Source organism: Etheostoma spectabile, chromosome 11, assembly GCF_008692095.1.
Source record: "Etheostoma spectabile isolate EspeVRDwgs_2016 chromosome 11, UIUC_Espe_1.0, whole genome shotgun sequence".
Classification (NCBI taxonomy): domain Eukaryota; kingdom Metazoa; phylum Chordata; class Actinopteri; order Perciformes; family Percidae; genus Etheostoma; species Etheostoma spectabile.
In genome coordinates this window covers 17993204-18007962 of record NC_045743.1, presented here as the reverse complement: position 1 = coordinate 18007962, position 14759 = coordinate 17993204, and the positions used below count along the sequence as shown (strand labels likewise).

Sequence of the window (14759 nt, the reverse complement as noted above, 5' to 3'; positions counted from 1 at the left end):
TTGTTTGTATCTGCTGTATTTCTGTTTTTTATTGTAACTGGTCGTCTGGCCGGTCCCCTTGAAAGAGATTTCATCTCCAGGGACTGCCTGGTTAAAATAATGTTCAATAAAATAAAAAGAGAATTGTTTCTATTTGTTTTCATTGCTTGCGAGTGCCAGGAGCATGTTGTTAATATGTCAGTGGTCCACGTTCTGCATGTGTTTACAGCCCTGACCCTCACTGTTTCCATATGTGTCCCATGTTGTCCTCATGGTGTCCTCATGTTGTGCCTATATCGATGTTCTTTTTATTCCCCAAAACTAACATGATTGATCCAACGCTCTTTGCCAAGTACAAATCTCTACTTCATTAATTTGGGGCGTCTATTTCATTTTATATCATTGTAAAACAAAGTGAAGTGTTTGTTGAAATAGTGTGAGGTAAAGTGACATATTCCAGTCTGGTGATATCATCAACATCCATCCTTTAATTTTAGTCTCAATAATTTACTAACTAATTTCTGCTTTTCTAACTCAAACATTAGGTGAGAATTTCCTTAAATGAGTTTATTGGACCAGAAATTCCAAAAATAACTGTAAACTAAAGTTAATGAGTTAGGGTTACGTAGTGTTGAAGAGTAACCTTCTTATGAGTGGAGATGAGGTATTTGATCCGCTCCTCCATCTGAGGTCTTTGCAGGGATGGGGTCACTTTCGTCGGTGACCTTGACAACCACGCCACCAGTTTGTCCAGCTGACGCTTGATCTGGAAGAGACTCTGGGGGATCAGAGTGTAACTTGGGGGGGGGGGGGGGGGGGGGGGGGGGACAGGACAGACAGGGGACAGGGGACAAGGAAGAGTATTTAATATACATGACCCTTTAATGAAACTCAAGCCAAAAGTGTAGAGAGGATCACATGAGGTGTGATTGTTCGTATACCTGCACACCCAAGGCCTGTAACTAAATCCGATGTCACCCTTTAAGGATTGCTCTGGTAAGACTGGAAATTCTGCGGATTCCCCTTACATTTGCCAGATTTTCGTACCCTTCCGCTTTCATTGTGTGTTGAATTACATTATTTAATATTGTGATGGTTTAAAGAAATGCCGATAAACCAGACCCTCCTCCGCGGTGCTGTGGAGGAGGGTCTGGCTACGGGAGACTGGCTCATTACCAACTCTGCAGCTGGTCCAGGCCCTGTGAGCACGGCCCCCCGATGGCGCGATCTGCTGCCGCGCTTCCGTCCTGCAGCTCGCTGAGCTGCGACTTCATCAGGTCGTCGATCTCCTTATACCACGACATCCCTCTTGACAGATCTCCTGACAAGGCATGCATAGAAAACAGCTGTGATGGTTCATGAACTGTAAGGACCATAGGTATAAAGTTTGTATTTGTTCACTGATGAGGTTTATGATTTGGTGGAGACCACCCCCCCCCCCCCCTGGCCAGCTTCGTTGACATGACACCGATGCCTACCTTCCTTTTAAAGTCGAGCCTGTTTCGCATTTCCTGCATCTTGTTACTTCCTGTTTCATCGTCTCAAGTTTGCCGAGGATCTGTTGTATTCTGAGACACACACCTACAACCACACACACACACACCCACACCATAACACACGCACACACATGTACACATTGCAGCCCACACGCCAGCGCACACACATGTACACAGCATGCAGGCACACACGCACACGCACACAAGCACACACCCAAGCACCCGCACAGAGGGCACAGCACACACCACGCACAACCACAGCACACACACACACCCACACACACAACACACACACACACACACACCACGTTTTGAAATGATCCTATGTGTGGCAGGCTGTGCATTTTTTTCAGAGTATGAAAAGTTTTTTTCACAACGCGGGAACTCTTGCAACAGGCCACCCTCGAGACTGAAGTTTATTGTAGCGAAATCAAAGTCTCCTGTATGTCCTCGATGAATTTCACAGCCTGGTCCATCAACTAGACAAAGACAGATTCATTTTAAATTTTAATTTGGATGGTAACTGAGTAGTTTAGTGTTCTGTGTGTGGTGCTTTACCTGCACGCTGGCCGCCTGATGTTCCCGACTCAGTGTCCATGGTCTTCTGCCGCTCGAAGGCCCCCGAATCTGCAAGGATTTCTCCATTGGACCCTTTTGAAAACATTGTGTTAGACGTTATCCATCCCTGTTTTGTTTTTTACTTTTTTTAATTGGCCATTGGTCTAACTACATCTTTTGGTGTAGAAGGACAGGTACGCGGTCCTTCATCCCGGTCTCTGTCAGACTCTGCAACACCTGCACCACCTTGCTTGTTGTAGTTCTGTTCCGTTTTTCATTTAATCCACACACTCTCGTATATCTTTATTACGTAGTTATATTTCCATTACTAGTACTTACCTTTTTATGTGATTATGGTCACAGGTAACATTACTTATTATGGTTACCTGCTTTGCTTATTACCTTATTATCTATTCAATTTAATTTAACGTCACTCACTACACTGCAAGGGTGGTTTTTTTTGTACTCTGGCAACTGCACTTTACTTACAACATTTATGTGCCGCACTTTACTTCAGTCTACCTTCTGCTCATTGTCTATTGTTTGCCTGTTTTTCTGTGTGTTCACTTGTTTGTTTTTTTTTTGCTTCATTGTAGAGAAAGCTGCTTAATAAAGGGATGAATAAAGTTTTATCTAATCTAATCTTTGACCTGTCCTGAAAAAATCAGGTGAGGATGATCATCCCAGCTCAAGACCCGGGACTACACACCCAGGTCTGTGATTGGATCCTGAGCTTCGTCGCAGCCCCCCCCCCCGCTGTGTGTTGTGGTGTCTTGTCGTTGTCTAAGTTCTCGCTGCTTTTGTTTTGTTGTTAATCTTTCTGCTTCTGTGAGTTTTGTTTTGGCTTGTGTTATCTTCCATTTTGTCTACGGGCAGGGACTACAGATGAAATATATCCACTTGCTAATTCAGCTTTTTTTTTAACCCATGAACCCCATTTCATAAATAAACTGTAATCTTTGCAATACTGTCTCCACAAATTATATTTTATATTACTTCATTATATTGTTTATGTCTTTTTAGTTTTTTTAAGAGCTTGTTGTTTGCCTGAGGCCAACTTTCCATTGGCCATGACTACTTCTGTTATTGCTGCACATACTAATAGGCATTGAACCCTGTTTCAATTTTTTGGTGACTGCAGCACTTTCAATAACATAAGCGACATAATGCCATGCGCATGTTCTCGGGAAGTAGTGAGCGGTGGGAACAGCGGGGGTGGTGTCTTGTACCATTACTGCTTTCCTGTACAGCTGTGAGTTACCAGTAACAGCGGCCTCTGTTATTGAGCAACCGCGGGACTTCCCTCTGAACAGACAATGTGACAAACCTGTTCCTGCATGCAGGCCCTGGAGAGGATACGCCGCTCTTCCCTCAGGCACGTGGAGATAACCCTGGCCAGGACAGCAGGGTTGTGCGGCGTATTTCCCTGGCGGGCACACACAAACCCACACACCCACACACACATATTCCAAGTTACAAAAACCCAAGCGCTTGGATTCCATCATGTTAGCATAGAAATGTACAAACAGCCCACAGCATACGGAGGTTTCCACAGTGTCTGTTCATCTTGCTATCTCTTAACTTAGACCCCTTAGTACTTAGAGACGTAGACTTAGAGACGTAGACTTGAGATCGTTAGACTTAGATACTTAGACTTAGAGACGTGATCTTAGCACTTGACTTAGAGACGTAGACTTGAGACCTAATTAGACGTTAAGAGGACGTATATTAGAGACGTAGACTTAGACACTTAGACTTTAGACACTTAGACTTAGAGACGTAGACTAGTAGACGTAGACTTAGAGACGTATAAGCACTTAAACGTAGACTTAGAGACTTAGAACTAGATTAGAGACTAGACTTAGAGACTTAGTTAGAGCTTAGACTGAGACTTAGTGACGTAGACTTAGAGGACGTAGCTTAGAGACGTAGACTAAAGACGTAGCGCTTAGAACTTAGAGACGTAGAGATGTAAAGACTTAAGACTTAGAGCTTAGGACGTAGACTTAGAGGACGTGGACTTAGAGACTTAGACTTAGAGACGTAGACTAGAGACGTATCTAGAGCTTAGACCTAGAGACGTAGAGCGTAGACGTTTTAGAGAAAACGTTAGACTTAGAGACTTAGAGACGTGACATTAGAGCTAGAGACTTAGACACTGAGAGACTATAGACTTAGAGACTTAGAGACGTAGACTTAGAGACTGAGAGACGTAGACTTAGACTAGACTAGACTAGACTTGAGACTTAGGACCTTAACTTAGAGACTTAGAGACGTAGACTTAGAGACTTAGAGACGTAGACGATTCGACTGACAGACTTAGAGACTGAGAGACTTAGACTTCTCTTTATTATCCTTTGGGATACTCCCGCAAGGAAATTGAATTTCCAGCATCCGTTTTGCAAGAAATCCGTAAAAAAGACAGCAAAAGATAATAATATAATACAATAATCTATTGTAATAATAATAAGAACATCCGGCTTGTAAGGCCATTAACCATTACTAACCAATCTTATCTAGAGAATCCATTTAGAGTCATCATGAGTCTTCTCAGACCACGGTCTTTACTGGTAGGGTTCAACGCATTTAAACAGGAAAGGATTTAGTTCAAAATCAGTAAAAGGACTATACGTCAGTCTGTTGAAAGTGTACACGGGAGCATGTAGCTCAGATCCTTGGAAATAACGAATAACCAGTTTTCTTCAAGGGCGTTCACGGTAATGTCGTTACCGCTCGGGGGACATTTGGAGGGTGTGATCCTGGAATACTGATGAATAAACAACACAGCCTGCTTGAATATAAAAGATTGCTTTTGGTTTTTTTTACAAACCTAGGAACTTACCATAAACAGATATTTTGGGGCATTTGAGCAACTTGTTCAAGTTGGGCAACATGTTTATACAACATCAATTTGAAAATTGTTTGTAAATAACCAGTGCGGGGAGCGTAGCTACGTTCTGGAGGCTCCTAAGAAGCTTGTGCGGGGAGAGACGTGCTGATGGCTTATTATGCATTTACACAAGGACGCCAACGCCGGCACCCACGTCACAACGTGCCATTCGTGATGTTTACACCTCCGTTAGCATTCCCGGCCCCCCCCCCCCCCCTTTCGCTTTTTAACCATACAGTTCCCAGTTAGCTAAATTTACCAGACAAAACAGGAATAAAGCACCAAAAGGACTATACTAAGTAATTTAAAGATGTGGTAGCATTGGATCTGGATCTGGGAAGACAACTCTGGGAGTGGTGGGGGGGGGGGACGTGACTCTGCATCTCACTCGCAAAACACAGGTTTGTGGCGACTAAGTGTCGCGATTTCTGATTTATTTTCATTATCGTTACAGCCCTGCAACAGCGTTATTCCTCATCATCACTGTTTCTAATTGCTAAATTCATCACCCTCTGAATTGCAGCATGCCTTATATTCCTTCAGTGTTCTAAAATATGGAGCAAACACAAACTTCCCTCCGCCACCCTCCTGCCTCCACCGCTGATCTACCCCATGTGCACATGTCGTGCTTGAGATTCAGACGAAGCTGTGGTTTCTTTTTTTTTCTCAGCACCCATTCAAAATTGCACTTAGAAAAGTACGGAAAATTCTGCTGACGGGAAGAGGAAACTTTCTCCTCCCTCCAGGTGTGACTTAGTTTTGTCATCAGCATCATCAATGCCGAACGCATCAACACACACCTACACACTCTTTGGTAAGTTACACTCGTGGCATTTACAGTGGCCGGCCAAATTAGTTGGTTGAGTGTTTCTAGATGCTATCCACAAGCTCACTCCTGTTTAAGCAGACCCCCCGCATTGTTAAGCCTCTGTGGTGCTTCCCTCTTACCGCTGCACGTGTTACCCAACACACATCTCAGAAGCCACTTGAGGCCAAAGCAGCAGCGCGCAGACATCGTCTTTCTACATGTTTCTGATAAACAAACTTTCCAAGCAACTCCAATACTTAATTTAACCATAAAGGTCCAAACTCAGAACACCCAGAAGCACATGTACCATTAGCAACAATAACCAAACTATCCAAGTGGTAAACATGATAATAACTAATATAATACATTTTATTATAATGGCCTTTACATTTCAAAATGAAATCTCAAAGTGCTACCAGTAGCAGGGTTAAAAACAGTTCCCAGAATATAACAAAACAAACCCATAAGACTAAATTAAGACTATAAGTGCAACTTAGTGCATTTCTTTTTTCTGATATGCACAGTGGGGTTTCCTCCAGAAGATTATGCTTGAAAGTGAGTGATAAGGAACCCACATGAAAGAGAGAACTCAACAACTACCGTTTAAAATTAGAGCTGGCGATAAGAGAAAATCGTTATCAGGATATATTTAACAGATATCTGAATTACACAAACAATTGTAGGGGTGACATTTGGTGCTTTCGCACAAAATTTACACCATGAGATTTGTGTAAACTGTCATCAGTAAATGTGACAGGGCTGTAGTCCAAGACCACCTTAGTCAATTCCAAGACCAGGACTAGTCGATCCAAGTCAGTCGAGTCCAAGGCAAGTCCAAGACCAGGACTATTTAGTCTACTACAAGACCGAGTCCAAAGAGTTTTGTGTCCAAGTCAGACTATCCAAAAAAAGTTAGAGTCCAAGTCAGTCGTGTCCAGACAAGACCTAGTCCAAAGAGGTTCGAGTCCAGACAAGACAAGTCCAGGACAAAAAAGGTCTATGCCCAGTATCAAGACATACTTTGGGTCTCCTTTTCCCTTCCCCCCAATAATTTATCAACATAATAACACCTTGGATTCGGTCTCAACCAAAAGCCTAATCTGGCAGACCAGGGGCCAAGACCGAGACATTCCGAGTCCAACACTAGCGAGTCCGATACAATCCGGACCAAGAAAAACGGTCTTGATTCTGTACTCGAGTACTACAGCCCTGAATGTGGATACATGACTGTGTGTTATTATTAATTAATTATTGACAGATGAGAATTGCATCAGTGAACTGTAATGCAGACTTTAAAAACCAGGAAAGAACCCACGTCTGTCATATTACGATGTTCCAAAAATCCCAAAATGGATATATCTATATATGATATAGTGTTGATACATTGCCCAGCCCTATTTTGACTCGTGATATATAACCTCCCCTCATCACATCACACAACAACACAACAACAACTCTGAAACACCCTTGACTATACTGCACGTAGTAACTGCTTCCTCTGAAAGTGTTGACTCTGACACCCACACACACACACACACACCCACACACACACACACACACAACACCACACACCACACACACCACACACACACCCACACACTACACCAACACATTCAGACACCAGGAACAGCGGTGTGGCCGCATTGGGGTTGTTCTCAAAGGTAAGTCTTTCCCAGAATGAACTATGTGCTGAGGCTCATAGTCGCTGATTTCTGGCCACAACATCCGCACGGCCCCTGGACTCACCCCGAGAGATCACCTCCAAACATGAAAACATGAAAGAAGTGACACAGGAAGTCTTTTTTTCCTTTAACACACCAACTTTGTTACTTAGTACAAGTGTTTTAAGTAGCTGTAATTACGTCATTTGTAAAAGAATTTCCTTTAATGTTGTGTAAAATGCCAAAAGACATGGATCAGGATTTGCATGGCCCCTTTCTTTTGACTTTTGAGTCGTGACAGGAGAAATAGGTCACAAAAAATCCAAACCAGCTACACATCACATCGACTTTTTTATTCTACTTCCTCTTTCCACTAGTACACATCTTCTTTCTCCTTCCTAGAGAGGTTTTAGATTTGACTGTCAGGACACTGTTAGTCCTGCGTCTGAACTGGAGCACGTGACTTGTGCTTTTGCAGGGATTGATAGTGTAGACAGCAAGAGCCAATCTAACTGTAGCTAGAAGTGTGTATACAGAACAGACAACACACTACATTGTTCTTGGCTTTGGCGTTTCCTTCCCCGAAAACACTGCAAACACACGGGATCTGCAGAAATGTAAAGGTCCCACTCATGCTCATTTCAGGTTTCATACTTGTATTTGGTTTTCTACTGGCGCAATGTTTCATGATATCATGTTTTTAAAACATGTTTCTTTTACTCATACGTCGTCTGAAACGCTCCGTTTTAGCGCCTGGTTTTTTCGCCCTATGGAAAAAAGCCCGTCTGCTCTGATTGGTCAGCATTGGTATCAATCCATTGCAGCCGGGAAGAACGTAACATCACTGTAGCAGCCTCATACAACGTATGCTAGTCGTGACATCATGGACCTTTAAAACCATTTCCTTTTGTTTACACCTTACCTGTCATTCCTCTCAATTGTTGTATTCGTGCTTTTAACCCTGCGTTTTCTGCCTGCTGTCCTTTATCCGAGTCCCATTTTGTAAACTCTTTAAAAAAGCTATTTTGAAAGACCCACATTTGGATCTTTTTCCTCCACACGGATCAGTCCAGACCACCATTCCTCACCAGTTTTGGGACCATAGGTCCATCCCCGTACTACCTAATTTTAATGATGCATGTTGGCTAAAAAAGGATCTACGGTACCGTGATACTCTCTCATTCAGTTTTGGGCCAGCTTTGTTAGGTGAAGCACTTCCTTTGTTTGCTCTTTGAGGCTTCTGCCTGTTCGATACACTGCTGGTCACAGTAGTATACTGTATCGTTATGGTGAAAATTGCTTATGTCCATTCAAGAGTCGTACTGACATGTCAGACTATGTAACTTAGGTTTAAAAAATTCAAGCCATTTTTTTTATAGTACAACCTCGAGGACCTTTCAGAAGAGCAGTCCTAACACACTCTACAATTTACAAGGACCCACAGTCTATTTATTCCCCCAAGAGCAGGCAACGATGCACCAGTGGGGAGGAAAAATCCCTTTTTAGGAAGATACCTGGGACAGACCCAGACCCACCCTAGACCTAGGCTCTTGGTAGGCGTAGTCTGAGGTGCCGGTTCGGGGGGGCTGTGATGCACAGTGGCAATAATGTTTAGTTTAGTTATTCAAAGTGACTGGATTTTCCCCCTTTTCAGTATATTAAAAAATGCAAAGTACGTGAAACACAAGAAGTAACTGACGATTGCACAGTGCTAGTATAAAGTAAGCAGAGCACCTTTAAAAAGCGTTTGTTGAACGAATCAGAATGAGTCCCTGTTGAAGATCTCGGGTTAGGGTTTAAAGGACGTGCACACCTGCAGCTGCTTTGGATGATTTTTCATGTTGTGTCTTTGTAGGAAGTTCGGCTCCTGCGCGCGCACCCTGTCCAACGGGACAGCAGGTTGTGAACAGCACCGCCGCCAGGACTCATCGTTGGCCGCGATGTACCCTGAAAACACCGACAGGGTGGTACTTTAGGACATTTCCACAGGACCCTAAAGAGAAGAAGAACTATAGCCGATGGTATGCTTGGAAACAGAACAAGACACCCCAATAAAGTCATTCGTTGTCAGTACAACTCCCTTTCAATACTGACTGCTAATAGCTTCTCACTGTGTGATAATAAGGCTCTAACGTTTTGTTGTTTAGTTTGTTTGGGTTTGTTTTGTTTTTTGTAACTTGTCTGTATTTTGTCCATGGTAAATGAGTTTTTGGTTGGTATGTGTGTTGATGTTGTATGTTTATTGTTTCCGGGCCCCCTCTGAACAGCTTTGAATAGCTTATTTGGGGTTCCCCATTTCATGGCGTCCTGTTTATGATCATTGTACCCTCATGAAATTGTGTTTGAATTATACAATGTGACGTGTGAAATAAAAAAAAACAGAAACGAAGGCGACTTCCCTGCGCAGAGATCATGGAAGGTCAACTGACCCGGTTGGTTGGCTCTGTGATAGTTTGCAGTGAGCGTGACCTGTTTCTACAAGCGTGCAAAGATGTTTGGTGCAGATGCTGCTAACATCTGGCCTCAGTGTCCCGCTGCTGCTCTGCTGAACCCCGCTACATCCACCCTTGCTCTGCTATTTTATTTATCCTTATTTTTTGATTAGGAGACAATCACATCATAGACATTTCGGGATATTGGCTATTTTTCAACTGTATCTCTCCCTAGGATGCATGTCTTTTATGGCAGGAACCCACACAAATACGAGAAGATCCACGCAAACTCCACCCAGAAAGGCCACAAAACAAACCTGGATTCTGAACCAAGAACCTTCTTGCTGTGAGGCAGAAGTGCTAACCACTTAGGCCACCATGCTGCCTATAGCCACATCACACCACTGTAACGCCCTGGCCCCTCAGGGCCCATGTAAACACTCCTGATTCTAGTCACAGTTCCTTATCTTTATTGTACTGTTTTGAACACTGGCGTCACACACACCACCCCCCCCCCATCCCCCCCCAACGCCGTCAGCTCAATAAAACCCGTCGAGACTCCCGCCTACCAAGCCTGGCTCGGTCCAGGCTTCTCTAAAAGAGTTCTTTCCTCGCCACTGTCGCACTAGCTGCACTGCTTCTGGGGAATTTTTATAGTAAACCTGAACCTGGTTGCTCTTTCTTTTCACAATAACAGAACAAGTTCTCTAGGATCTATTTTATATCCAGAACATTGGTATTGTACTGAAATTTCCCTAAAATAATTGATATAGAACAAAATCAGAAATGTAGTCAACTCGGGAGCCATTTGATTTGGAATTGAATCACTTTAAGGAAAATCATCGGTAATATCCTCTGCCTTGTTCACCTGCTACTCACTAACGCCCTGCTGATGGGTTTTTATAATTGTTTTTTCATGTATTTTTCGGGGCTTTGTCCATTTATTAAAGGGATAGTAGACTGAAAAGGGGAGAGAGATGGAGGATGACACACAGCAGAGGGGCAGCGTCGGATTCGAACCCTGCGCCACTGCAGGACCCTTTAAATTGTTTTTTTACTCAGAATAGCATGAGATTGATGAGAGTAAGGCTGTACAACCAAAACAAGAGCTAAGGTGCGAAAACACACATTGTAAATGTAAAGGCAAGATCCCATCTGCAAAAATTATCTCAATTACTCTTAATATTTTATTACTTGTGATCTGTCTGTCATCTGAGCACCAGCATTGACCTCCAATACACTAAGCCAGTATATGTGCTTTTTAACAGCCACACACACACACACACACCACACACACACATCACAGCTACCCTACCCACACACACACCCACACGCACACACACACAAAAACGTCCTACTCACCGCATCCTGAGACCGATCCACTGACGCCCCTGGCGGATGTCCATGGGGAAGTTGTCATCGTACGTAGTCCACATTTCCAGGGTCTATCTCCACTGCTAACTGATTCACTGGGTCATGCTAAGCCTGCATTCAACTACCGCAAAACACACACACCACACACACACACACAACACACTACAAAACACACACACACACACACACACAGACACAAACAACCCACACACACACACACACGGCACACAAAGACACACACACACGCACACACAACCGACACCCACACTACATCACCACACCAAAGACACACAACACACGGGCACACACACACGGCACACGACACACACACACCCAACACACACAGACACAAAACACACATCATGCCACACACACAGACGCACAGACACACACACACACACACAAACAACAGCACACACACACACACAAAGACACACAACACACACAATACACAACACCATCACACACACAACAGCACACACACACACAACACACACACAACAGACACAAAGACAACACACACAACACACACAGACCACATACACACACACACACACACACAAAGAACAGCACACACATACACACACACACACACAAAGACACACACACAGACACAGCAGCAACACACACACACACCCACACAACCGACACACACTACACAGACACACACCTAGCACACAACACAAAGACACACACAGACCCACACACATCGCAGCAATACAACACACACACAGCACACACAAAACAGCGACACACATAACACCACAACACACAAAACAAGCACACACACACAGACACACACACACACAGCACCACACACAGACGACAGACAACACACACAGACACACACACACACACACACACATACACCACACCACTAAACCAACATGACATGAAAAATTATCATCATGCTTAAAATGAGAAAAAAATCTTCTTTTTTGCCTATGATTGTTATTCATCCCACACTATATTTTATATAATAACTACAGTTCAGTTCAGCGCTATTTCCGCGTCCCTGCGCTGTTTCTGCGTTGCTGTCCCGTCGGTCTCCGTTACCGGACACCTGTTTCTCTCTGTGAGCTTTCGTTTTTTAAGTTCAGAAGCGACCTCATTAACTCTCAGGGGCTGTACCCTGCTACTGTCTGTGGCTGTGGGCCTATTCATCATGACACACCCGCCCATCCACACACACACACACACACACACGCACACCGCACCGCACCACACACCGACGCACAATGTGAGGTAACATTGAATACTTCAAGAACGTTAGTTCGTCAGTGTCGTTCTTTTTTCTTTTTAATTTCTTTTGAAATGCCATTTAAAGGCGTGAGTGCCACTGCTGTAGGCTGGTAGACTATTATACTGATGCAACGGAAGAAATTAGGTGATACTGATATTGTCCAACAATAACCCTTTTATTCAATAAATACTTATGAAATAAATCATGTTGGATCGGAATTAATTAGCGAAGAAATGGGCATAACTGTAAATGAAACTTTACTCAATAAAGCCAGCATGGGTTGGCTTGGTATTAAGGTGTTAATTAAATGCAATATTTAAGACCTATAGCACGAGATAGCGAAATTGCTTTAAATATGCATATTTATCATAGACTTGTAAAAACAAGTTATATACAGTCTATGAGCACAACCTGAATTGACTAGTTTATCTCTCTCACACACTCTCTGTATACTTTATTATCTGTATTGACATTGTTTCCATGACATTACAGTAGGTCTCTTACTTTTTCAAGTATTCTTTTACTGGTGCACAGGTAAATATAAACTTATATCATGGTAACCTAGGCTTTTGCTATATTAACTTTATTTAGCACATTCATTAATTTTAGACATCACTTAGCGCTTTTAACAACTGCAATATTGTTTTTTTGTACTATATGGGCAACCGCTCACTATTACAAACGCTTTATTTGACGCCAGGCTTTACAAAAATCCATTCTCTATAGTCTGTTGTTTTTGTTGCCTGTTTGTGTGTGTGTTTGTGTGTGTGTTTGTGTGTACACTTGTATGTTTGGTTATTTTGCTTTCTAATTGTAGAAAATGCTCTGTAACAAGGGAATTTCCGGGCCGCTGTTGGATGAATAAAGTATGCATCTAATCTAATTTAATCTAATCTAATGGGCATTAGCCCCCACCGATTGGGCATTGCAATGTGGTAGATTTGTGTGTAGTGTGTTTCGTTTTGGTGATTTTTGGGGATCAGTTTGTCCTATATTTATTTATGTGTTTGTGTTTGGTCTGAAGGCCCCCCCTAATGTAATGTGTTGAGTGTAGCTTTTTATGCTGGACGGACTTGAGTCTGTAAATAAAGAAATATCAATGGTTTTTTGAAATAGGCATGCACATGCCGTCCAGCAGGGGGCAGTAACGTCGCACTAGCAACAGCTCTCGCAACCACGAAGACCAACGCGGTCAGAGGTGCAAGTTGACATTGCGGTAAAAAACAGTTAGCACAGGATCGTCCGCGTGGTTTTGCCCCGGTGGCGGCAGTAACATCACTTCAGGAGGCCTGTCCTAACCCCTGACTCAAGGTGAGTGTGTGTTTTCAGTCGCGTAATTATTAGTATTTAGCAGGAAGACGTTATGGCGGTTGTAGCGAGTTGTTATTAGCCGAGACTAAGCGCCGGTGCTATGTCCGTTAGCATTAGCAACATTAGGCTTGCTATTGTGCTACTGTTGTATATTCCTGCTGCTGTTTACAAAGAAAGTCGCCGAGACTAGCTTGTTTGTAACGGTAAATTCCAATGACGCACACATACCGTGTTAAAAAAGAAACCGTTAATAAACCGTTAAGGTGTTTTGGTTCGTATAGCCTCATGCTACGTGGGGGTTTTTTGTAAAAGCTGGGGTTGTTTTGCTCCAGGTATGCTGATATGCGTCCTGCGGGGGAGTGGTGTGAAAGGTGTTCATCCACTCTGCACGGCGTGAGTGTATCCACGACCTGCGGGACACACCGTCCTGGTGATCGGGTGGGAACTGGCTCAACTCCTCCAGCGACTCCACGCTGACAGGTACAAGTAGCCTCACTCCACCCGCATGGGCTCACCAACCCTCGCAACCACGCTGCAGGTACAGGTCAGGCTCACCACACCACGCATAGCTCAAACCCTCCAACCACCTACAGGTACAGTCTAGACTCATTTCACCTACGGCATTGCTGGCAGAGTAGTCAATGCTCTTAATCCTGGCCCAAAATTGTAACTACTGCTCACAGTATGTGAGTAGTGAGTTATAATATTTCATTGAGAAATTACAATTTACACTCTGTTTTGTTAGTAATGACTAAAGAGATTTCAATCTCAAGGGACTTCCTGGTTAAATAAAGGTTAAATAAAAATAAAAATAGATTGTGCGATGTGTTGTCAGTGCTGCGAGTGCAGGAGCATGTTGTTCATATATGTCAGTGTTCCCAGTTCTGCATGTGTTTACAGCCCTGAACCCTCATGTTGTCCCTATGTTGTCCTCATGTTGTCCTCATGGTGTCCTCATGTTGTCCTATATCGATGTTCTTTTTAATTCCCCAAAATAACATGATTGA

The 14759-nt window shown here is 43.3% G+C and overlaps 1 protein-coding gene and 1 long non-coding RNA gene across 2 annotated transcripts in view; one reads left to right on the top strand and one right to left on the bottom strand.

Annotated features, from left to right (window-relative positions):
• Nucleotides 1-569, top strand: part of LOC116698333 (uncharacterized) — a 16779-nt gene extending 16210 nt beyond the window's left edge. The window contains exon 3 of the long non-coding RNA XR_004334185.1: nucleotides 559-569. This is a non-coding gene — a long non-coding RNA (uncharacterized LOC116698333). The remainder of the gene's footprint in view (nucleotides 1-558) is intronic.
• The window catches only part of stat4 (signal transducer and activator of transcription 4), a gene marked incomplete in the record, with an annotated part of 41182 nt that overhangs the window by 8494 nt on the left and 17929 nt on the right, over nucleotides 1-14759 (bottom strand). The window contains 1 exon segment of the mRNA XM_032530232.1: nucleotides 623-776. Coding sequence (XP_032386123.1) covers nucleotides 623-776 — 154 coding nt within the window.